Genomic DNA, 26,244 nt, shown 5'->3' on the forward strand with positions numbered 1-26,244 from the left:
CCACTGCCATATATTTATGCCGTTCACTTTGAACTACACTGGTTTACAGCATGAGTGGCCGCAATTATTATGCCCTTGTTTTGAGATCAAAGCGAGAGCTGCATGTAGTCAGTAATGTGGGAGTGATTGCATCCTACAAGAGTACCAAACCTGTCCATTTCTAGCCATCTTTGAAAAGTGAGTTAGGTAAGAGCTTTTTTTTTACATCTTAAAAAGGCAACAGCAGCCATCAATTAGCCATCGAAGAACAGCTAATTGCAGTCTGCAAAAGACCATTCCCATTCCCTGTTGCCACATGGGCTGCAGCCCAACTCAGATTTTTTTACACTAATTGGTATTTTAACCATTCATATCAGATCTTTTTCAGAGCAGATCTGATTGGTTAAAAGAACAACTAGGGGAAAAAGCTGAATTGGGCTACCTGTGTAAACACAGCCAACAATGAACAGTGAGCAATTGTACTCATGCATAAACAAACTAATAATGAAAGAAAAGCAAGGTTGAATTTTGTGAAGCTAGTGTAGGAGAGGTGGTAAAATTGTTATCGATCAATAATTACAAACCTCCTGGCATGGTCAATTGACTCTATAGCCACTCCTATCTGTCATATCTTTAATCTAAGCCTAGAGGAAAGTCTTTGTCCTCAGGCCCGGAGGGAAGCCAAAGTCAGTCCGCTACCCAAGAGTGGTAGAGGCCTTTACTGGTTCTAACAGCAGACCTATCAGCTTGCTGCCAGCTCTTAGCAAACTGTTGGGGAAAAATGGTGCTTGACCAAATGCAATGCTATTTCTCGAAGTAACAGACTTTTAGCATGCTTATAGAGAAGGGCACTCAACATGTACTGCACTGATACAAATGACTGATGATTGTTTGAAAGAAATTGATAGATAATAAGACGACTGTGGTAGTTGTACTGTCAAAGTTCAGTGTCAGCTTTGGTATTATTGACCATAACTTATTGTTGAGAAAACTTGTGTGTTATGGCTTTTCAACCTCTGCCATATTGTGGATTCAGAGCTACCCATCTAATAGAATGCAAAGGGTTATCTTTAATGAAAGAATCTCTAATGTCAAACATGTAAAGTGTGGTCTACCGCAGGACAGCTCTCTAGGCACTCTACTCTTTTCTATTTTTACCAATGACCTGACACTGGCATTAAACAAAGCATGTGTGTCCATGTATGCTAGTGATACGACCATATCCGCATCAGCAACCACAGCTAATGAAGTCACTAAAACCCTGAACAAAGAGTTGCAGTCTGGTTTGGAATTGGTGGCCAGTAATAAACTGGTCATGAACATCTCTAAACCTAAGAGCATTGTATTTGGTACAAATCATTCCCTAAGTTCTAGACATCTGCTAAATCTGGTAATGAATGGTGTGGCTGTTGAACAAGTTGAGGAGACTAAATTACTTGGCGTTACTTTAGATTGTGAACTGTCACAGTCAAAACATACAGTGGGGAGAACCAAGTATTTGATACTCTGCTGATTTTCCTACTTACAAAGCACGTAGAGGTCTGTAATTTTTATCATAGGTACACTTCAACTGTGAGAGATGGAATCTAAAACAAAAATCCAGAATATCACATTGTATGATTTTTAAGTAATTAATTTGCATTTTATTGCATGACATAAGTATTTGATACATCAGAAAAGCAGAACTTAATATTTGGTACAGAAACCTTTGTTTGCAATTACAGAGATCATACGTTTTCTGTAGTTCTTGACCAGGTTTGCACACACTGCAGCAGGGATTTTGGCCCACTCCTCCATTCAGACCTTCTCCAGATCCTTCAGGTTTCGGGGCTGTCGCTTGGCAATACGGACTTTCAGCTCCCTCCAAACATTTTCTATTGGGTTCATGTTTGGAGACTGGCGAGGCCACTCCAGGACCTTGAGATGCTTCTTACGGAGCCACTCCTTAGTTGCCCTGGCTGTGTGTTTCGGGTCGTTGTCATGCTGGAAGACCCAGCCACGACCCATCTTCAATGCTCTTACTGAGGGAAGGAGGTTGTTGGCCAAGATCTCGCGATACATGGCCCCATCCATCCTCCCCTCAATACGGTGCAGTCGTCCTGTCCCCTTTGCAGAAAAGCATCCCCAAAGAATGACGTTTCCACCTCCATGCTTCACGGTTGGGATGGTGTTCTTGGGGTTGTACCCATCCTTCTTCCTCCAAACTCGCGAGTGGCGTTTAGACCAAAAAGCTCTATTTTTCTCTCAGACCACATGACCTTCTCCCATTCCTCCTCTGGATCATCCAGATGGTCATTGGCAAACTTCAGACGGGCCTGGACATGCGCTGGCTTGAGCAGGGGGACCTTGCGTGGCTGCAGGATTTTAATCCCTGACGGCGTAGTTTGTTACTAATAGTTTTCTTTGAGACTGTCGTCCCAGCTCTCTTCAGGTCATTGACCAGGTCCTGCAGTGTAGTTCTGGGCTGATCCCTCACCTTCCTCATGATCATTGATGCCCCACGAGGTGAGATCTTGCATGGAGCCCCAGACCGAGGGTGACTGACAGTCATCTTGAACTTCTTCCATTTTCTAATAGTTGCGCCAACAGTTGTTGCCTTCAAGCTGTTTGCCTATTGTCCTGTAGCCCATCCCAGCCTCGTGCAGGTCTACAATTTAACCCTGATGTCCTTACACAGCTCCCTGGTCTTGGCCATTGTGGAGAGGTTGGAGTCTGATGTGTGGGCAGGTTTCTTTTATACAGGTAACAAGTTCAAACAGGTGCAGTTAATACAGGTAATGAGTGGAGGAGGGCTTCTTAAAGAAAAACTAACAGGTCTGTGAGAGCCGGAATTCTTACTGGTTGGTTGGTAGGTGATCAACAATAAAATACAAAAAAATGAATTACTTAAAAATCATACAATGTGATTTTCTGGATTTTTGTTTTAGATTCCGTCTCACAGTTGAAGTGTACCTATGATAAAAATTAGACCTCTACATGCTTTGTAAGTAGGAAACCCTGCAAAATCAGCAGTGTATCAAATACTTGTTCTCCCCACTGTAGATTCAAGGGCTGTAAAGATGGGGAGATTTTTTTGACACCACACGCCACAAAGCAAGTCCTGCAGGCTCTACTTTTACCTTATCTTGATTATTGTCTAGTAATATGGTAAATTGTTGCAAAGAAATAACTAGTTAAGCTGCAGCTGGCCCAGAACAGAGTAGCAAGTCTTGCTCTTCATTGGGCTAATAGTAATGCCAGTCTCTCTTAGATAAGAGTGGCGGAAAGACTGATTGCGTCAATTCTTTATTTTATAAGACACATTCATGTGGTAGATACTCAAAATAGTTTGCATAGTCAACTTACACACAGCACTGGCACACACACTTACCCCACCAGACATGCCACCAGGGGTCTTTTCCCAGTCCGCAGGTCCAGAACAAATTCAATAAAACATACAGTATTATACAGAGCCATGAGTGCATGGAACTCCCTTCCATCTTATATAGTGCAATTGAACAGCAAACCTGGTATCAAAAAAACAAATAAAGCAACATGTCTGTCATATTCTATTTCTACCTTTCCACCAACCCTGTTCCCATCACTCTGCTTTTGAAGTAACATAAGATGGAATTGGTCACCTTGGGAAGCTTTATGGCAGGCTCACGGAACTCCTCCTCCTCGCTGTCCGAGTCGCCGCTCTGCACAGAGCTCCTGGAGGCCAGAGCCAGGGACGCCTCCCGCTGCTGACATTCCAGCACGCAGTGACGCACGTTGCAGTACACATTGAACGCCGATGGGTTGCTATGCAGCTTGATTTCCGGCAAGCAGAAGACCCCATCAAGGTTCTTTGTCTGTGGAAGAGAGTGTGTGAAAAATACAGCCATGACTCGCAAATAAACTTACTACGATTTTTTCTCAGCAGTCACAATGGAGGCGTGTTGGCCCTTAAGCCATCATCTAAAAAATTAAGTTGGGGCTTTTTACCTGGAAATGCCCCATGAGCACTTCAAATGTGGAGTCAAATAAAAGCTAAGAGTCCATTTATGTATTTATTTTCTATCCCCCCAAAGAATTGTGGTCAAATAGAAGGAAAAGGTGTCTTAGAAAACATCTAGCAGAAAAAGTCTTAAAGGTACTAGAAATACATCAACACAGCAATGTTGAAGTAAAGACCACTGCCAACTAATATATTTTGTTTTGCAGAACTTATTTGCCTTCTCTAAGTTTAAGAAATATTGCCTAAGGTCTTATAATTATGTTACCAAAAACCCACATCTTTTAAACTCTGGTATAAGTGGGACGGTAGCATCCCACCTCAACAGACAGTGAAATTGCAGGGCGCCAAATAAAATAAAAAACTGAAATCCCATAATTAAAATTCCTCAAACAAACAAGTATTATACACCATTTTAAAGATAAACCTCTTGTAAATTCAACCACAGTGTCCGATTTCAAAAAGGCTTTATGGAGAAAGCACACCATGCGATTATGTTAGGTCAGCGCCTCGTCACAGAAAGCCATACTGCCATTTTCCAGCCAAGGAGAGGGCTCACAAAAGTCAGAAATAGCAATTAAATTAATCACTAACCTTTGATGGTCTTCATCAGATGGTACTCACAGGACTTCATGTTACACAATAAATATGTGTTTTGTTCGATAAAGTTCATCTTTATGTCCAAAAACCTCAGTTGAAATTGGTGCATAATGTACAGTAATCATTGTCTCAAACAAACATCCAGTGAAAATGCAGAGCCACGTCAAATTACAGAAATACTCATCATAAACATTGATGAAAGATACATGTGTTTAATGGATAACCATTTCATATTGTCGTTCACCTCAGCTCATTGGCCATCTTCCAAGCTCGATTCCAAGATGATCACTGGTCATTGGGCCAAAATACAGTCAATCAACGATAGACCGGTCCTACCATTGGTGCGAAATGAGGTCATTGATTGGAGTCTTCAAAATCGGTTTGTTTTGGTCAATACGTCCCGGGAAAAGAACCATCAAGTATGGTTGTGTTAGTAATAACCAGAGGATTGCAATGAAACCAACCATGACTGGATAAACGTTAGTTGTGCGTGTTTGTAATTACCACGAACGCTTCGTCCAAAGTTGAATGAGACGGAAATCACGACGCAAGCGGTTTACAAATGAAGTACCCATGGCTGCTGCGTGCTTTGAACGGTGGTTTCACGTCATTTTGAAGATTTCAAAGTGTTGGAAAATGACATGCTGTTGGATTCCTCTCCTTTCACCTTCAGTGTGGCGAACACTCCCACTGACCTGCAACTTGAGCTTATCGATCTTCAGTCTAATGCAGTGATTGGATAACTATTCAAAACAAATGTCACTGACGAGGTTCTATGCATCTCTCGATTAACTAAACTTTCCAAAGATTAGGAGTCATGCTCAGAAGATGTTTGTACTGTGTGGGTCAAACTATATACGTGAACACACATTTTCAGTGATGAAATATAACAAGTCAAGGCACAGATCATCTCTTACTGAGTCGCACCTCTCAGCGACGTCAGAAACTATACCCGAGTTCACAGCTCTATTCAATGCCCATCAGAGACATCACTCCTCACACTGATTGAGTAGTTTAAATGTAAATGTTGAGCTCTTCCTCTGTGTTTTTGTGCATAATTCTGTTAACTAGAGTTCCGTCCATGGTGCAGAATGCACAGTGTACTTTTCCCTCCGTGTAGTTCATTGAATGTTTAATAGTGAAAATACCTACCAAAAAGGAGAACATGGATGTGGTTTATTTCTGTGTATTTAAAAAGTTAAGTAGCATATCTGGATGTGATTTACAGTAGATATATCTGTCAACACAGTCATACACATGATGTGTAATCCTGTAATATGATTCTGGCCAGCGATGGCAAAAATATATTCTAATGTGGCCCTCCATGGAAAATAATTGCCCAGGCCTAGTATAGGGTTACTACGCAGTCCTCCAACCTCCGGAATGGAGAATGTTTCATGCTATTGATCGTTTTCCCCTTGCCTTGCTGCGTTGTCATGTTTCTGGCATCGAAGCTACTGACGGACGGTGATGTCATACATTTAGGAAGGAGCGGTCCTTCATTTCAGTGTACAACACAGGGAGAGTTATCCACTTCTTTCCTCGGGGCGGGTAACACTCCCGGCAGCATAGCTAAGGCATTCAGCAAGGGACACGCTGTGCCTGTGTTAAGAGCTTAGCACTATTTACCAGAGAAGTAAGGTTATAATATGCCAATAAGGCTTCAAAACAGAGAGAAAATGGCTGTTTGGGGAAAGGAGCACTAAAAGGAGGAGGAAAAGGAGGAGCGGAGACAGAAATAGTGTAACTTTTCTATTTTCTAATCAAATTAGATTGAGAGAGGAGCGTGTTGGGCACTCACTCTCACTGATCCTAGAGCTAAAGAGATGCTTAATTCACTTAAGAGGATTCGAGCTGTAGTCAGGACAATCTGTCGACAGAATATGTTTTTGCCCTCTTGGCAATGGTAACAATGCAGGCATGTGGGCACCAAAAGCACCAGGGAAGACTAGGCTATAGCTTACCCCTACCCTGACTCACATAACTCAGCAGGGTGATGTTCATACTGCTGCAAATACAGGGTTTGCCCCACTACCAGTGTAGTACTGTATCTTAGAGAAAAATGGGATGTGTTACCTCCCAAATGGCCCTAGTCAGAAGTAGTGCACTATGTATGGAAGGGAAAAGAGTGCCATTTGGTACACAACCCGTCTGCGGTGTAGGCCTAACCTACAGCTCTACTTTGTTTTAGGGCCCGTTCAGATTAACTACACTTGTAACCCGTGTCTGTCTCATCAGTCACCAGATGTTCTATTTTTTGTGTTCCCATTAGCTTCACTTACAGTGGCTTCGGCGAAGCTACTTTCTGCCTGCACACCTCTAATACCGGAAATCTCAGTATACAGTTTGGAAGAATGCCATGCGAGCAGCAATTCTCAAACCATTACGTACATTTTTTTGCCATTTCTTTATATCTGAAAGGTGTTGCCAGTATGAAAGTCTAAACTTACTTCCACCAACCGACATAGTCAGTAAAGTTCTGCCTAAGGCATAGTAGAAACGTAGCCGTAATGCCGAGGCGGCCTGGCACGCATTGAAACATGAACATTCTATTGTTGTCCGACATCGAACTTCTCCTTGTCAATCACATAAATGCTTTTAATACATTTATTCTCTCAATTTAAAGGGCCTTCAGAGAGTATTCACACCCCTTGACTTTTTCAACGTTCTGTTACAAAGTAGAAACTCTGTGGAAGAAAGTAGAAAATAAAACACTGAAATAAATTGATTCGATAACTTTTCAACCCGAGTCAATACAATCTCCTTTGGCAGCAATTACAGCTGTGAGTCTTTCTTTCTGGGTAAGTCTCTAAGAGCTGTCACACCTGGATTGTACAATATTTGTCCATTATTCTTTACAACAATTCAAGCTCTGATAAGTTGGTTGTTGAACATTGCATTTAAGACAGACATTTAAGTCTTGCAATAGATTTAGGTATATATAAGTCTAACTGTAACTAGGCCACTAGGCCACTATTCATTTCCACAAAGTTCGCTGCTTCAGTGTCTTTAAATATTTTTGTCAGATGTTACTATGGAATACTGAAGTAAAATTACAAGCATTTCATGTGTGTCAACGGCTTTTATTGACAATTACATGAAGTTGATCAAACATTGACTCTTTGCAGTGTTGGTCCTTCTTTTTCGAGACCTCTGCAATCCGCCCTGGCATGCTGTCAATTAACTTCTGGGCCACATCCTGACTGATGGCAGCCAATTCTTGCATTTCGTTATGGCAAGATGCTCCATCATGCTGGAAGAGGCATTGTTCGTCACCAAACAGTTCCTGGATGGTTGGGAGAAGTTGCTCTCGGAGGATGTGTTGGTACCATTCTTTATTCATGGCTGTGTTATTAGGCAAAATTGTGAGTGAGTCCATTCTCTTGGCTGAGAAGCAACCCCACACATGAATGGTCTCAGGATGATTTACTGTTGGCATGAAACAGGACTGATGGTAGCGCTCACCGTGTCTTCTCCGGACAAGCTTTATTCCGGATGCCCCAAACAATCGGAAAGGGGATTCGGAGAAAATTACTTTACCCAAATCCTAAACAGTCCAATCCCTGTACCTTTTGCAGAATATCATCCATGTCCATGATGCTTTTCCTGGAGAGAAGTGGTTTCTTTGCTGCCCTTCTTGACACCAGGCCATCTTCCAAAAGTCTTTGCCTCACTGTGCGTGCAGATGCACTCACCTGTCTGTTGCCATTCCTGACCAAGCTCTGTACTGGTGGTGCCCTGATACGGCAGCTGAATCAACTTTAGGAGACGGTCCTGGCGGTTGCTTGACTTTCTTGGGTGCCCTTAAAAACTTTCTTCACAACAACTGAACCGCTCTCGAAGTTCTTGATGATCTGATAAATGGTTGATTTAGGTGCAATCTTACTGGCAGCAATATCCTTGCCTGTGAAGCCCTTTTTGTGCAAAGCAATGATGACGACACGTGTTTCCTTCCAGGTAACCATGGTTGACAGAGGAAGAACAATGATTCCAAGCACCACCCTCCTTTTGAAGCTTCAAGTCTGTTATTCGAACACAATCATCAAGACAGAGTGATATCCAGCCTTGTCCTCGTCAACACTCACACATGTGTTAACTTCTTATGGCTGGGGGGCAGTATTGAGTAGCTTGGATCAATAAGTTGCCCAAAGTAAACAGCCTGCTCCTCAGTCTCAGTTGCTAATACATGCATATTATTAGTAGTATTGGATAGAAAACACTAAAGTTCCTAAAACTGTTTGAATGATGTCTGAGTATAACAGAACTCATATGGCAGGCAAAGGAGGAGAAATCAAAACAGGAAGTGAGAAATCTGAGCTTTGTATGTATTCACCAGAGTCCCCTTGAGATATTAATGATGTTGCACTGCCTAGAGGTTCAACTAGATGTCAACCATCAATAGAAATTTGAATGAGACTAAGTTGTTGTGGGAGTGAATGAGAGCAGTATGTATCAGGTGTCTATCAAGCAGCCATTTTCTGATCACGCTTATTCCTCATGGTACCCACTTGGGTTCCATTGATCATGAAGAAACAAAGGAATACTCCAGTTGGAACTTTATTGAAGCTATATGTTAAAAATCCTAATGATTGATTCTGTACTTAGTTTGAAATGTTTCTTCGACCTGTAATATAGCTTTTGAAGTTTTTGTCCGATGTAACGCTGACCAGAATGAGCGTTTGGATATGTATACCAAACACGCTAACAAAAGAAGGTATTTGGACATAACAGATATTATCGAACAAAACAAACATTTATTGTGGACCTGGGATTCCTGGAGTGCTTTCTGATGTAGATCATCAAAGGGAATATTTATCATATAATTTCTTTTTTTGAAATCTGACACAGCGGTTGCATTAAGGAGAGGTATATCTATAATGCCATGTGTTTAACTTATATTATTATCTATATTTATGATGAGTATTTCTGTTGAATGATGTGGCTATGCAAAATCACTGGATGTTTTTGGAACTAGTGAGTGTAACGCGCCAATGTAAACTCATATTTTGATAAATAATAACTTTATCAAACAAAACATACATGTATTGTGTAACATGAAGTCCTATGAGTGTCATCTGATGAAGATCAAAGGTTAGTGATTAATTTTATCTCTATGTGTTTTTTGTGACTCTGGCTAGAAAATCTTTGGCTGGAAAAACTGCTGTGTTTTTCTGTGGCTATGTGGTGACCTAACATAATCGTTTGTGGTGCTTTTGCTGTAAAGCATATTTGAAATCGAACACTGGTGGGATTAACAACGAGAATAGCTTTAAAATGGTATAGGATACATGTATGTTTGAGGAATTTTAATTATGAGTTTGATGATGTTTTGAAATTGGCGCCCTACACTGACTGGCTGTTGTCATATCGCTCCCGTTAATGGGATTGCAGCCATAAGAAGTTAACGAGAGAATCACTGACATGTTGTCAGCTGGTCCTTTTGTGGCAGGGCTGAAATGCAGTGGAAATGTTTTTTTGTGGATTCAGTTCATTTGCATGGCAAAGAGGGACTTTGCAATTAATTGCAATTCATCTGATCACTCTTCAATGCATTCTGGATTATATGCAAATTGGCATCATACAAACTGAGGCAGCAGACTGAAAATGTATATTTGTGTCATTCAAACTTTTGGCCACGACGGTATATTTGTGTTTTAGGTAATTGTCCTGATGAAAGATGCATTTGTTTCCCAGTGTCTGTTGGAAAGCCAACTGAACTAAGTTTCTCTTCTAGGATTTTGCCTGTGCCACAAACATAATTTGTATTCCGTTCAAAAAGTGTATTTTTTTGTAGTATTACTTTAGTGCCTGGAAAATGGATGCATGTTTTGGAATATTTGTATTCTAACTTCTTTTCACTCTGTAATTTATGTTAGTATTGTGGAGTAACTACTATGTTGTTGATCCTTCCTCATGTAAGCTGCCTTCAGAAAGTATACACACACCTAAACTTTATCCACCTTTTGTTGTGTTACAGCCAGAATTTAAAATGGATTAAACTGAGATTGTGTTTCACTGGCCTACACACACACACACTACCCCATAATGTCAAACAGATACAAATACAGAAAACAGATTTTTTTAAATAACACCTTACGAAACAGCAGGGACTGAAGACACACACACAGTAATATTGTTGTACGGTGGTATTGTACATTTTGTATTGTAAATATGCACTGGTGTAATAATCTTCTATGATGTACTGTTTTATCTTTGGTTTTGTGTGATGTATGTGAATTAATGTTTTGGAACCCAGGAAGAGTAGCTGCTGCCTTGGGGTTCCTAATAAACATAAAATGTTTAGAATGTTTCACAAATGAAATAAAAAGCTTCAAATGGTGTTGATTCAATCCCTTTGTTACGGAAAGCCTAAATAATTTCAGGAGCATACATTTAATTACAGTACTAGTCAAAAATGTTGAATGAGGTGTGTCCAGGGTTTCTCTATTTTTACTATTTTTGTCCTGACAACAAACACCACTAACCTATTTTACCACCTACGCAAGAATCATTTGGAACCTAACGGAGAGAGTCTACGAATGAGACCCAAAAAAGTACAGTCGAGTGCTCAAAACAAACCCAAATCAAACTTTGCTTTTGCCCGCGGCACACCATATGGCAACAAATCACAAAGATGGAAGGTGATAACAGCTGCCGTAAAAACTGTAAAAGACATAACCCCAATTTACACCGTTGAGAAACGGGGGTTTCGTGAGTTGGTGCTAACACTCAACCCAAGGTACCAAATGCAAATTGATATGTGACACGTATTAATGCCAAAATAACATGCAAAACAGGCAAGCCCCACAAAATAAATATATTTTAGGCCTATATTTATTTTGTTTGGAACTATAGTTTAAGTGTTTTTTTTTATTTACCTTTTTAGAATTTATACATTCATATTTTGTTACATGATTAATTGAACACTTGCACAGGTTCTAAATAAAATACATCAAATATGAGTAAGTACTTTATTTGTTAAGTAGAATTCAAAATGTAATAAGAAATAGGCCTTTACATGTGGTCATTTTATATAAACTATTTATACATTTAATTTACAGAAAATGTGCCATATCGTGATATGTATCATTATCGGGATAGGAAATGACCTATATCGTGATATGAGATTTTGGCCATAATCGCCCAGCCCTATGACAAACTAATGATGGACTGTCGCTTCTTTGTTTATTTGAGCTGTTCTTGACATAATATGGATTTGGACTTTTACCAAATAGGGCTATCTTCTGTATACCAACCCTACCTTGTCACAGCACAACTGATTGGCTCAAACGCATTAAGGAAATAAATTCTATAAATTAACTTTAAAAACAACGGATTCCAGGGGACTACCTCATTAAGCTGGTTGAGAGAATGCAAAGAGTATCCAAAGCTGTCATCAAAGCAAAGGGTGGCTACTTTGAAGAATCTAAAATAGACTTTGATTTGTTTAACTATTTTTTTGGTTATTACATGATTTCATAGTTTTGATGTCTTCACTATTATTCTACAATGTAGAAAATGGTAAAAAAAATAAAGTAAAACCCTTGAATGAGTAGGTGTGTCCAAACTTGACTGGTGCTGTAAGTCACATATGTTGCATGTACTCACTCCGTCTGCAATAAGTGTTTACATGATATTTGAATGACTACCTAATCTCTGTATGCCACACATACAATGATCTGTAGGGTCCCTCAGTTGAGCAGTGTATTTTAAGCACAGATTCAACCACACAGACCAGGGAGGTTTTGCAAGATAGGCATAAACCTTGTTAGCCACTAACTCTAATTGCTAGTTAACTGGTCGGCTAGCTAGCTAATAAATGTACTGACCAAATGTAATTACGGTAGCTATACAGCTACACCAGTGATGGTGTAGACCAATATCAGCATGTTCGTGCAACAGTATCTTCAAAATCAAAGAGTAACACGCAAAGCATGAATATGTAAACTACATGAAGTAGCTAAGAGAAAACAGATGTAGCTAAAGATTATTGGGTCCCCTAGGAAAAAACAACGCTTTGTGTTCCTACCCTGTCACAGTAACTCCTCTCTGGCATTTTCTTCATTGTCACGTTAAGGGATTGTAAAGTAAGCATTTCACCTGTTGTATTCGCCGCATGTCACAAATACAACTTTATTTGGTGAATCGGTGTTTGAATTTCACTGCTCGATTGAGGGACCTTACAGATAATTGTATGTGTGGGGTACAGAGATGAGGTAGTCATTCAAAACTCATGTTAACCCCTTTATTATTATTATTATTATTATTATTATTATTATTATTATAATACAGAGTGAGTCCATGCAACTTATGCGACTTGTTTAGCTAATGTTTAGTATTGCATTTATTTAGGCTTGCCATAAGGGGTTGAATACTTACAAGACATTTCAGCTTTTTTTTCTTCTTTTTTTTTTTACTTAACATTTTTTATAATTCCACTGACATTATGGGGTACGGAGTAGACATTGTCGCAACCCCTATTACCAGCCTGTTCAACCGCTCATATCGTCTGAGATCCCCAAGGTTTGGAAAGCTGCCGTGGTCATCCCCCTCTTCAAAGGGGGAGACACCCTGGACCCAAACTGTTACAGACCTATATCCATCCTGCTTAGCCTATCTAAGGTCTTCGAAAGCCAAGTCAACAAACAGATCACTGACCATCTCAAATCCCACCGTACCTTCTCCGCTGTGCAACCTGGTTTCCGAGACGGTCACGGGTGCACCTCAGCCACGCTCAAGGTACTAAACGATATCATAACCACCATTGATAAAAGACAATACTGTGCAGCTGTCTTCATCAACCTGGCCAAGGCTTTTGACTCTGTCAATCACCATATTCTTATAGGCAGACTCAGTAGCCTCGGTTTTTCTAATGACTGCCTTGCCTGGTTCACCAACTACTTTGCAGACAGAGTTCAGTGTGTCAAATCAGAGGGCATGTTGTCCGGTCCTCTGGCAGTCTCTATGGGGGTGCCACAGGTTTCAATTCTCGGGCCGACTCTTTTCTCTGTATATATCAATGATGTTGCTCTTGCTGTGGGCGATTCCCTGATCCACCTCTACGCAGACGACACCATTCTGTATACTTCTGGCCCTTCCTTGGAGACTGTGCTATCTAACCTCCAAATGAGCTTGAATGCCATACAACACTCCTTCCGTGGCCTCAAACTGCTGTTAAACGCTAGTAAAACCAAATGCATTGTTTTCAACCGTTCACTGCCTGCACCCGTACGCCCGACTAGCATCACCACCCTGGATGGTTCCGAACCTAGAATATGTGGACATCTATAAGTTGTGTCTGGCTAGACTGTAAACTCTCCTTCCAGACTCATATCAAACATCTCCAATCCAAAATCAAATCTAGAGTCGGCTTTCTATTCCGCAACTAAGCCTCCTTCACTCACGCCGCCAAACTTACCCTAGTAAAACTGACTATCCTACCGATCCTCGACTTCGGCGATGTCATCTACAAAATAGCTTCCAATACTCTACTCAGCAAACTGGATGCAGTTTATCACAGTGCCATCCGTTTTGTTACTAATACACCTTATACCACCCACCACTGCGACCTGTATGCTCTAGTCGGCTGGCCCTCGCTACATATTCGTCGCCAGACCCACTGGCTCCAGGTCATCTACAAGTCCATGCTAGGTAAAGCTCCGCCTTATCTCAGTTCACTGGTCACGATGGCAACACCCACCCGTAGCACGCGCTCCAGCAGGTGTATCTCACTGATCATTTGATCACACCTCATTTGGCCGCCTTTCCTTCCAGTTCTCTGCTGCCTGTGACTGGAACAAATTGCAAAAATCGCTGAAGTTGGAGACTTTTATCTCCCTCACCAACTTCAAACATCTGCTATCTGAACAGCTAACCGATCGCTGCAGCTGTACATAGTCCATCGGTAAATAGCCCACCCAATTTACCTACCTCATCCCCATACTGTTTTTATTTATTTACTTTTCTTCTCTTTTGCACAACAGTATCTCTACCTGCACATGACCATCTGATCATTTATCACTCGTGTTAATCTGCAAAATTGTAATTATCCGCCTACCTCATGCCTTTTGCACACAATGTATATAGACTTTTTCTTTCTAATATGTTATTGACTTGTTGTTTACTCCATGTGTAACTCTGTTGTCTGTTCACACTGCTATGCATTTATCTTGGCCAGGTCGCAGTTGTAAATGAGAACTTGTTCTCAACTAGCCTACCTGGTTAAATAAAGGTGAAATAAATAAATATAAAATATACCCCCACTGTGCTTGCACAGAACGCAAGAGAAGTGACAATTTCCATAGTTAATAATATTGCCTGCTAACATGAATTTCTTTCAACTAAATATGTAGGTTTAAAAAAATATATATACTTGTGTATTGATTTTAAGAAAGGCATTGATGTTTATGGTTAGGCACACATTGGTGCAACGACAGTGCTTTTTCACGAATGCACGTGTTTAATCATCACCCGTTTGGCAAAGTAGGCTGTGATTTGATGATAAATTACTATAACTATAAGTTTACTACGTAAACTTGAAATCGGCCCAGCCGATTAATCGGTCGACCTCTAGTTTGGAGTGTCGGCCAGTGACAAAACATCTCAATTAAATACATTTTTCATTCAGGCAGCAAAAACTAAATGTGGAAAAAGGGGTGTAAATACTTTTAATGCACTGTATGCATAGGGTGTTGAACATATAACATATGCAAATAGCATATCAGCACATACGTGACATAGTACACACATTTCAGTGACTATTTTTGGCTAAAAAGTATACAAAAAAAAGTACCAGAGTTAATTTGATAGAGGGAGACAACAACTAAGCAAGATTGTGTCCATGCATGCATATAGCATAGGTAGTGTAGTTATGCAAATTAGTTGTACCTTGCAATTAGATGCTTTGATAAAGGTGCGGCATTCGATGAACATTTAAAATATTATATTTTCTCTTCTCAGCTTGAGATTCTCAAAATAGTCGTAGTTGCCCATCTTAGACCAAAAATAACTGAAGCAACAAATTTGCAATGAATCGATTATATTATTCTGAGAAAATTGAGTGACTCAAGGTCAGGTCCCTCTTGTACCAAGAAAATGTATCTTACCTTTGTTCCTGTTTTGACTTTTGACTTCAACTTTTGCCGCCGTTTCAGCTTCTTCTTGTTTAAAGCTTTCTTTCCCCTGAAACACATTGTAAAAAAGACATTAGCAAATCCAGTAACAGCTGGGCCTATAGCCTATCACAACTATGTTAAGATAAGATTGTAAAATCAATTTAAAAAAATGGGGACAGAAAGAATACAAATAATACAATGCCATACCAATATTTTGAAGGCTAACCCCCCCCACCTCTCTTTTTACGCTGCTACTACTCCGTTTATCATATATGCATAGTCACTTTAACTATATATTCATGTTCATACTACCTCAATTGGGCCAACCAACCAGTGCCCCGCATATTGGCTAACCGAGCTATCTGCATTGTGTCCCACTCCCTGCTTTTGTGGAGTCCATGGGTAACGATACCTCAAGGGTGACTGTTGTCGATGTGTGCAGAGGGTCACTGGATCGAGACAAGGTAGGAGCGAGGAGAGGGATGGAAGAAACACTTACACTAGCACTAACTAGCTAGATGAGTGACATGATTCTTGCTGGATTTGAATTCAGATATACAGTCAAAAGTTTGGACATCTACTCATTCAAGTCTTTTTTTTTTTTACTATTTTCTATATTGTAGAATAGTGAAGACATCAAAACAATGACATATGGGATCATGTAGTAACCAAAAAAACATAACAAATCAAAATATGTGTTATATATTCTTCAAAGTAGCCCCCCTTTGCCTTGATGACAACTTTGGAGACTCTTGGCTTCATGAGGAATGCTTTTCCAACAGTCTCACATATGCTGAGCACTTGTTGGCTGCTCCTCCATCAGTGGTGCGACTCATCCCAAACCATAGCAATTTGGTTGAGGTCGGGGGATTGTGGAAGCCAGATACACTGATGCAGCACTCCATCACTCTCCTTCTTGGTCAAATAGCCCTTATACAGCCTGGAGGTATGTTGGGTCATTGTCTTGTTGAAAATGAGATGATAGTGGGAATAAGCGCAAACCAGGTGGGATGGCGTATCGCTGCAGAATTCTGTGGTAGCAATGCTGGTTAAGTGTGTCTTGAATTCTAAATAAATCACAGACCGTGTCACCAGCAAACCAACCCCACACATCCTCCTGTTTCAATGACACAGCAACTGGAAACAAAAATCTAAAATTTGGACTCCGACTAAAAGGAGATTGTGTATATATCTCTATACACACAGTTGAAGTCTGAGGTTTTACATACACCTTTGCCAAATACAATTAAACTCAGTTTCACAATTCCTGACATTTAATTCAAGTAAAAATTCCCTGTTTTAGGTCAGTTAGGATCACCACTTTATTTTAAGAATGTGAAATGTCAGAATAATAGTAGCAAGAATGATTTATTTCAGCTTTTGTTTATTTTATCACATTCCCAGTGGGTCAGAAGTTTACATACTAATTGGAGTGTATTTGGTAGCATTGCCTTTAAATTATTTAGCTTGGGTCAATTGTTTCAGGTAGCTTTCCACAAGCTTCCCACAATAAGTTGGGTGAATTTTGGCCCATTCCTCCTGACAGAGCTGGCCTCCTTGCTCACACACACTTTTTCAGTTCTGCCCACAGATTTTCTATAGGATTGAGGTCAGTGCTTTGTGATGGCAACTCCAATACCTTAACTTTGTTGTCCTTAAGCCATTTTGCCACAACTTTGGAAGTATGCTTGGGGTCATTGTCCATTTGGAAGACCCATTTGCGACCAAGCTTTAACTTCCTGACTGATGTCTTCAGATGTTGCCCCAACACATCCACAATTTTCCCTCCTCATGCATCCATCTATTCTGTTAAGTGCACCAGTCTCTCCTGCAGCAAAGCACACCCACAACATGATGCTGCCACCCCCGTGCTTCACGGTTGGGATGGTGTTCTTTGGCTTGCAAGCCTCCCCCTTTTTCCTCCAAACGATGGTCATTATGACCAAACAGTTATATTTTTATTTTCATCAGACCTGAGGACATTTCTCCAAAAAGTACCATCTTTGTCCCCATGTGCAGTTGCAAACCGTAGTCTGGCTTTTTTATGGCGGTTTTGGGGCAGTGGCTTCTTCCTTGCTCAGCGGCCTTTCAGGTTATGTTGATATAGGACTCGTTTTACTTTGGATATAGATACTTTTGTACCGGTTTCCTCCAGCATCTTCACAAGGTCCTTTGCTCTGTTGTTCTGGGATTTATTTGCACTTTCCGCACCAAAGTACATTCACCTCTAGGAGACTGAACGCGTCTCCTTCCAAAGCAGTATGACGGCTTCATGGTCCCATGGTGTTTATACTTGTGTACTATTGTTTGTACAGATGAATGTGGTACCTTCAGGCATTTGGAAGTTGCTCCCAAGGATGAGCCAGACTTGTGGAAGTTGACTATTTTTTTCTGAGGTCTTGGCTGATTTATTTAGATTTTCCCATGTTGTCAAGCAAAGAGGCACTGAGTTTAAAGGTAGGCCTTGAAATACATCCACGGGTACACCTCCAATTGACTGAATTGATGTCAATTAGCCTGTCAGAAGCTTCTGAAGCCATGATTTTATGGAATTTTCCAAGCTGTTTAAAGGCACAGTCAACTTAGTGTATGTAAACTTCTGACCCACTGGAATTGTGATACAGTGAATTATAAGTGAAATAATCTGTCTGTAAACAATTGTTGGAAAATGTACTTGTGTCATGCACAAAGTAGATGTCTTAACCGACTTGCCAAAACTATACTTTGTTCACAAGAAATTTGTATATATATATAGCTATGGTTATCTGGGAATATATCCCAGATACACACACTGTTCGATACAAACATATCTAGCTAAACTGGCTCGTCAAAAATTCAGCAGCTACTGACTTCTTATTTGTTTATCTTTCCGAATTTGCAGACTAGCTACCTACACATACATACATACATACATACATACATACATACATACATACATACATACATACATACATACAAAAGCAACCCCATACGAAGAGTAACTCTCTCCGCGTTAAAAAAAAAACAACAACGAAGCTAGCGAGGAAATGTAGCTAACTAACGCACTAGCTACAGGTTAGCTACCGACTCATTAGCTGACGTTAGCTAGCCAAGTTACCGACAGTAAAAGTATTATCACGACTAGGACACTAACAGCGATCATGTGGCTAACTAGCTGTGTGAGCATGCAGTCCAACACTGGTGATGTGAAAACCATGCAGGTTGTTGGGCTAATTAACGTAGCAACGAAGGCTGCAAACTAGCTCAGACAAGCCTGCAATTTATACATTTCACAATTCCAACCAACCTTCCTTGGTTTATCCCTTGCTCCTTGTCATTGATAGCCGTGGAATAAATCCTCCTGTATCTTTCCGCTAAAGCTCGCCCAGAGAGTAGAAGTTGGTATCGACTTCGGCAATCCGACTGGGTTCCCGGTGTTTGACAAGAACCCATTCCCGAACCAAAAGAGGAGAAATCGTCCCCAACTCCAGAAATGACGCTGATGCCCAGCCGCATCGATGGTAATGTGGATGGCACAATCCCTCCACCACCGACTGCTGCAGCAGCAGCACACATCATCGTTTTGGAGAACAATGCATATATTGCATCAAAAAAATATAACAGCTACCTAGATAGCTTGCCGTTATATCACAACTGTCATTCGAAAATCCTACACCTCGTCATTTGTCCATCCCGAAATGCAGCTACATCCAGTGTATCCCCTAAAACCTTACAAACGGAGTCAACGCAGGGCAACTGCGAAATAGGCGTCCAATTCCAGACCGTAGAATCGGCACTTGTTTCCCTGAATTCCGAATCTCAAGCCATTTTGTCTTTGGAATTAATAAAGCAATACTCTTTTTTAAAGTGTGTCTTCACTGTGTAGTATTTCTTTACTCCGAATAGGTAGCACTTTCAAATGTGTTGTCATTTTAGCGTCTTCATCATCATCATCCTTCTTCTTCTTCTGTGGGGTTTATGGTGGACTAGACACAAAAAGGTGTATTGCCGCCTCCAACTGGACGATTTGAAACCTAAATAAATCCATGCATAATAGTGAAACTAACTTAATCTACCCTAATAAAAATAGTGCATTCTTTTAGTTCTCCATATCTCCCTTCTCAGGCTCTAGGACCTGAGACGGTGGCTTGTGCCAATATTGCATGTAACTCCTTTGCTGAGAAATGTTTCAGCCCCAGGAACCACTCCGCCGCAATTACTATGATTTATATCTTCCTGGACCTTCTCTCCACGACAGTGCCATTAATTACTATAGCTATAAATTCTACAAAGTCCACCTTCCGAACCTTTAAAATGTCAGGATCCTGCTGGTGAAAGCCAACCCGTGCAGTGTAGGCCTATCCACTACCATGGACTCTTCTTGTGCACCATTCAAACCCTCAACCCATTTCACAGCTGCTGCATATGAAATGTTCTGTACAACCCTGACTTGCCACCTCATTCTCGTTCACCCTTGTGGGGCATTCGGAAGATGTAGCTTCATGGTTGGCAACATGTCACATATTCATCACTTTCATAACACATAATAAGATGCTTCATCATCCTTCCCTGCTGCTCATTACTAGTTTATTTATTTATTTGTATTGAACATGTCTGGGATTAAATATATGGAAAATTGTAGGTATAAAATCAAGACTTCTCTCAAACCTGTATGGCAGATTGAGGGCAAGAGGATGGTCAGTCTGTCAAGGCCGATAATAACCTTTTAACAAAAAAACATTTTATTATTATTATTCATAATACAAAAATCAACTTACATTGCTACATCAAACATGTCTAACGAAACAAAACACAGGTATTAACAAGAAAATACTCAAACCTACAAAAAAATATCAATAAAATACAAAAAATAAACAATTTTGGTGCAATTGTATTCACTCTGAAAAAATCTTATTATAATGATTTAGAAGTATGTTATTCTTGTTGTTATTCACTAGGGTTAATGTTTTAATAAGATAGTTGAATTCAATCAGAAAAATTTGTAATTTTGGTATAGAATTTGGGAATTTTTGTTTGAAGTATTTGACAACAAGAATAAAAACATGTACAATCATTTCAGTGGTCTTGTTATCATCGCAATAGTAACATACTATATATTTTATGTCAAAAATATAGGCAGTGTTCATAATGGTAAATATGTATGTTTCAAGGTTTTCCCAAAATTCTGATACAAATTTACATTCAAAGAACAAAAGAGACAGATTCTCACCTTCTTTTTCACAGAAAACGCAGATATCATCAATACCCACAAATTTGGATATCATAGAATTACATGGATATATCTTATGTAAAATTTTGAAGTGCACTTCCTTAATTAACATTGTTTGGTATACAGTATTTCTCACTGCTCGTTACTAGTATTATGCTAGCAGCACAAATGATGACGTCAAGTAGTATGGTAATGATGACACCTTCAAAATAAAAGCCTGCATTGCAAAACTGCAATGTGGATAACTCATTCAGAAGACATTGAATTTTAATCAATGACCACTTTTTTTGTACCAACAAGAAAAGACAATAGGTAATTTATGAGGGGAAAAAGTATAATATGACACTGGTATGTTGCGCATGTTGGGCTGTAGAGAGAACACTGTTCTACCCGTCTCAGTTAAGTGGGGTGGAAAAGACTCATTAAGGTCTTTACTGACCAAATGTGTAGTTTTGGAGGGGGACTGTGTCATACATATCCAGCAGCACCCCCTCCATAGCCCACAATACAATATACTGTAGTAGACTGTACATGGGATACATAATGGGATGTAGAGAGAACGTTATATATTGGTTGATATATTTGGTTTGTAGAGACCCTACTGAGTATTTTCCACCCCACCTTAGCTGAGACAGGTAGAAAAGTTGTCTATCTACATGCCAATATGTATCCCATGTACAGTCTATTACAGTGTATTGCATTTGAGGCTATGGAGGGGGAATGGTGAAAAGCCAGGAGCAGGCTGTGTGACACAACCAGTGGCGATATTAGCATGTAAATATTGGTCGGGCAAACAAACGTTTTTGGGGGATGCATGCCAGCAAAGCCACTACACAACACAACACTAAACAACATATTAATTTCACTATAACGGTGACAAACGATGCCCACAAACTGAATTCAGAACATGGGCCGTTCTTACAGTGTTCTCCCTGTACACCAAGTCAGAACAGTAGGATAAATAAAGGGGGCATATAAAATAAAATATTATTTTATTTGTCACATTTGCCAAATACAACAGTGAAATGCTTTGAGGGTACTATGGTGTTGAATGCTGAGCTGTAGTCAATTAATAGCATTATCACCTAGGTGTTCCTTTTGTCCAGGTGGGAAAGGGCAGTGTGGAGTGCAATAGAGATTGCATCATCTGTGGATCTGTTAGGGCAGTATGCAAATTGGAGTGAGTCTAGGGTTTCTGCGATAATGGTGTTGATGTGAGCCATGACCAGCCTTTCAAAGCACTTCATGGCTACAGATGTGCGTGCTTCCCAGCGGCAGTCACTTAGGCAGGTTACCTTGGTGTTCTTGGGCACAGGCACTATGGCGGTCTGCTTAAAACATGTTGGTATTACAGACTCAGTCAGGGACAGGTTTGAAATGTCAGTGAAGACACTTGCCAGTTGGTCAGCGCATGCTCGGAGTACACATCCTGGTAATCCGTCTGGCCCTGTGGCCTTGTGAATGTTGACCTGTTTAAAGGTCTTACTCACATCGGATATGGAGAGCGTGATCCACAGTCGTCTGGAACAGCTAATGCTCTCATGCATGCTTCAGTGTTGCTTGCCACGAAGCGAGCAAATAAGTTATTTAGCTCGTTTTATAGGCTGTTGGATTATTAAACTGTTGTTACTTCGACATTGTCTGCATCTGGGTCTTACCTTGAAATGTGATAGTTTAGGCCAATCCAAACCATATACTGGGGTTCACTGGTTGCACAGGATTTTTTTCCTTTGCTCAGTACTGACTTAGAGTTCGGAGATCAGGTTAGATTACCTCATAAACTGTATGCCTATTTACTATTTACCAGTCCATTCCCATGCAGGCCAATAGTTGCGTACCATTGTCCTCAAACTAAACATACCATAAACCATCCCCATATGGTGAACACAGGATTTGATGTCCCGAAAACAACACTTTGTAAACCCAAAATTACGTTCTTACCAACCACTGGTCAACATGGTAGACCGGTGGTGACAGTACTTAGGAGAGGTGAGAGAGAGATATGACATTTGAAATGTCTTTATTCTTTTGGAACTTGAGTGTAATGTTTACTGTTCATTTTTTATTGTTTATTTCACTTTTGTTTATTATCTGTTTCACTTGCTTTGGCAATGAAAAACATATGTTTCCCATGCCAATAAAGCCCCTTAAATTGAAATGAAATAGAAAAACGTTGATAGGGAAAAAGAGAGAGATTGTCTTCTGAGGAAGCCAAACATTACCAATGGGTCTCCAATTAACCCCTGTTAGCCTCAGCTCTGCTTCAGGGATGGTTGAAGTATGGAGGGATGCTCAGTCAAGAGTGACGAAATGATGAGCTGGATTGGGATGAGATGACAGGCAATTACCATCAACACTTCCAGGAGCTGGGCTTTATATGGTTGTGTCCTCTATGGTTGGATTGGCTGCTTTACTGCAATGTCAGTGATGCCACCACAAGTGGTGAGTGACAATAATCCAGTTTGCTTCCATTCTGCTCCTGAGGTGCATGTGCAGGTTTTGTTCCTTCCCAGTATTAATTCAACATTGTAATATTACAGTTAAGGTTGCAAAGGGAGGGAATACCACTGGCCATTTTCTAAATGTAAAAAACTACCATCTTTTTGGGAAACTTTTCATGTAAAATATTAAAATTAAAACTTTTCTATCTGAAAAATAAATTCACAAAGTAAAGCTTTATCCTAAATATAACTCCTCAACTTAGTGAATACTGTTGCTGTAATATGAGGGTTACAGAATAGAATATACTTGATATTTTTATTTTTTTTAATAATTCTACTATGCCAATATTAACCCTGTACAACCATCCGGAAGTCTCTTGAGTGTGTGCAATCAGTCTGTTATATGAGACTATATAAATACAACTATATGCGTACAACTTTCCATCCAAGCTGGGAGACAGCGTGAGAACGGCTCATGTCATGCAGGTTCTTGTAGCCTATACAGAACAGTTCTATATTCAAAACAATTACTCTGACCTTGCGGGGTAAAGAGCTTTACGCCAGTGACCATGCTCAAAGTTGCTTAGGTCACTCGTTTTGCCCATTCTAAAGTTCAATCGAACGGTAACAGCATTCAACACCATAGTACCCTCCAAGCTCATCATCAAGCTGGAGGTCCTGGGTCCAAACCCACCATGAGCAATTGGGTCCTGGACTTTCTGACGGGCCGCCCCCAGGTGGTGAAGGTAGGAAACAACATCTCCACTTCGCTGACCCTCAACACTGCTCCACTTCGCTGACCCTCAACACTGGTGCCCCACAAGGGTGCGTGCTCAGCCCCCTCCTGTGCTGCCTGTTCACCCACGACTGCGTGGCCATGCACGTCTCCATCATCAATCAATCATCAAGTTTGCAGATGACACAACAGTAGTGGGCTTTATTTTAAAAGCATTTATTTAATTCATAATATTTAGTACTAACCATTTAAAACATGTTATAATTAGTTAAAACATTTTACTATTCCTTTCTTACAGATAAAGGGCCCGGTTATAGGTTTATACACCCGTCCGTTTCCAATTCCCCATGGTCAAGACAGGCTCTCTTGCTCGCTCCAGCATGGTTCCGTAAGTTTTCACTCCATGGATAGATCAATTGTTTTGCATGTAGACCCTGGGTATGTCTTAAGGATAGAAGCGGCCAGCGACGTAATTAATATAATAATAATAATAATATAATAATATATAATAATATAATAATAATAATAATATAATAATAATAATATATGCCATTTAGCTGACGCTTTTATCCAAAGCGACTTACAGTCATGTGTGCATACATTCTACGTATGGGTGGTCCCGGGAATCGAACCCACTACCCTGGCGTTACAAGCGCCATGCTCTACCAACTGAGCCACAGAAGGACCACGATTGTTCACGATTTTGGAAAAGATTGTCCAGGTTATTCATCATGGTTATGAATATATGGTAATCACACCATTTAAAGCTACACACTGGCATAAAATAGTTTACATCCTTGCAGGCTTTGGAAAATACATATGAACTGACAGATTTTGTCGCATTTGTACTATCATATTGTTCACATGCTAAAATTGTCACTTTGGAGTCGGAGCTACACGCCATTGAAGTGATTATTATGGCTTACAAATCATCGCGCACGCACACCAACTCTTCCAAAGCATAGGCGGGTAGGGATGTACCACTCAGAGCCTGTTCAATTTGACATAACGCTAGCCGTATCTTAAGCCATTCTCTCATACGCAGCGCAGGAGAAAAACTCCCGGGTTTTGCATGATAAAGGGGGTTGGGACTGCTGTCTGTGAAAATCTTCACAGTTGAATCCTCAGTTGGAATATGTAAGCATTATGTCCATCACTCGTATCTAAAACATTCAGGGGCCTCACACAAAAGATCCTCGAGGCGCACAGTACCCCCAGAATTGGCCTCGGAGACATAATTTTCTGTTTAATGTTCTGGGTTTATTTTTTAAATATTGTTTAGTGACCACTTTAATAAATGGATCACTAGTCACTTTATACAATGCCACTCTAAATAATACCACTTTAATAATGTTTACATATCTTATCTTACTCATATCACATGTACGTACGTATATACTACACTTTATATAATCTATTGCACCTTGCCTATGCCGCTCGTCCATATGCCGCTCGTCCATCGCCCATATACTTACATGTACATATTCTCATCCACCTCTTTAGATTTGTGTGTATTAGGTAGTTGTTGGGGAATTGTTAGAGTACTTGTTAGATATTACTGAACTGTTTGAACTAGAAACACAAGCATTTTGTTATGCTCACATTAACATCTGCTAACCATGTGTTTGTGACAAATAACATTTGATTTGATAACTGAATGCCTCGATGCCTGTCTGTCTGATTTACAGTGCATTCGGAAAGTATTCAGACCCCTTGACTTTTTCCACATTTTGTTGCGTTACAGCCTTATTCTAAAATGGATTAAATAGTTTTTTAAAAACATATATCTTCACACAATATCCCATAATGGCAAAGCAAAAACAGGTTTTTAGAAATCTTTGCAAAATGTATTAAAATAAAAAATATCACATTTACATAAGCATTCAGACCCTTTACTCAGTACATTGTTGAAGCACCTTTGACAGCGCTTACTGCCTCGAGTCTTCTTGGGCATGACGCTACAAGCTTGGGACACCTGTAATTTGGGTGTTTCTCCCATTCCTCTCTGCAAGTCTGAGGTCCTGAGAGCTGTGGATAAGTTTTTAAAAATCAAGGATCTTTCTGTACTTTGCGTCGTTCATCCTTCCCTCGATCCTGACTAGTCTCCCAGTCCCTGCCGCTGAAAAACATCCCCACAGCATGATGCTGCCACCACTATGTTTCACAGTAGGGATGGTGCCAGGTTTCCT

General features: G+C 40.2%; 1 protein-coding gene across 5 annotated transcripts in view; it reads right to left on the reverse strand.

Annotated features, from left to right (window-relative positions):
- mycbp2 (MYC binding protein 2) overlaps window positions 1–19,620 on the reverse strand; it is a 239,038-nt gene extending 219,418 nt beyond the window's left edge. For all 5 annotated transcript variants that reach the window (XM_035773118.2, XM_035773117.2, XM_035773116.2 and 2 more), the window contains exons 1-3: window positions 18,956–19,620; window positions 15,661–15,736; window positions 3,600–3,812 (exon numbers count right to left, since the gene is read on the reverse strand). In XM_035773118.2, coding sequence (XP_035629011.1) covers window positions 3,600–3,812; window positions 15,661–15,736; window positions 18,956–19,227 — 561 coding nt within the window. In that variant the 5' untranslated portion in view covers window positions 19,228–19,620. The remainder of the gene's footprint in view (window positions 1–3,599; window positions 3,813–15,660; window positions 15,737–18,955) is intronic.
- Between the last annotated feature and the right edge of the window lie 6,624 nt (window positions 19,621–26,244).

The sequence above is a fragment of the Oncorhynchus keta genome, chromosome 7, assembly GCF_023373465.1.
Source record: "Oncorhynchus keta strain PuntledgeMale-10-30-2019 chromosome 7, Oket_V2, whole genome shotgun sequence".
Lineage (NCBI taxonomy): Eukaryota > Metazoa > Chordata > Actinopteri > Salmoniformes > Salmonidae > Oncorhynchus > Oncorhynchus keta.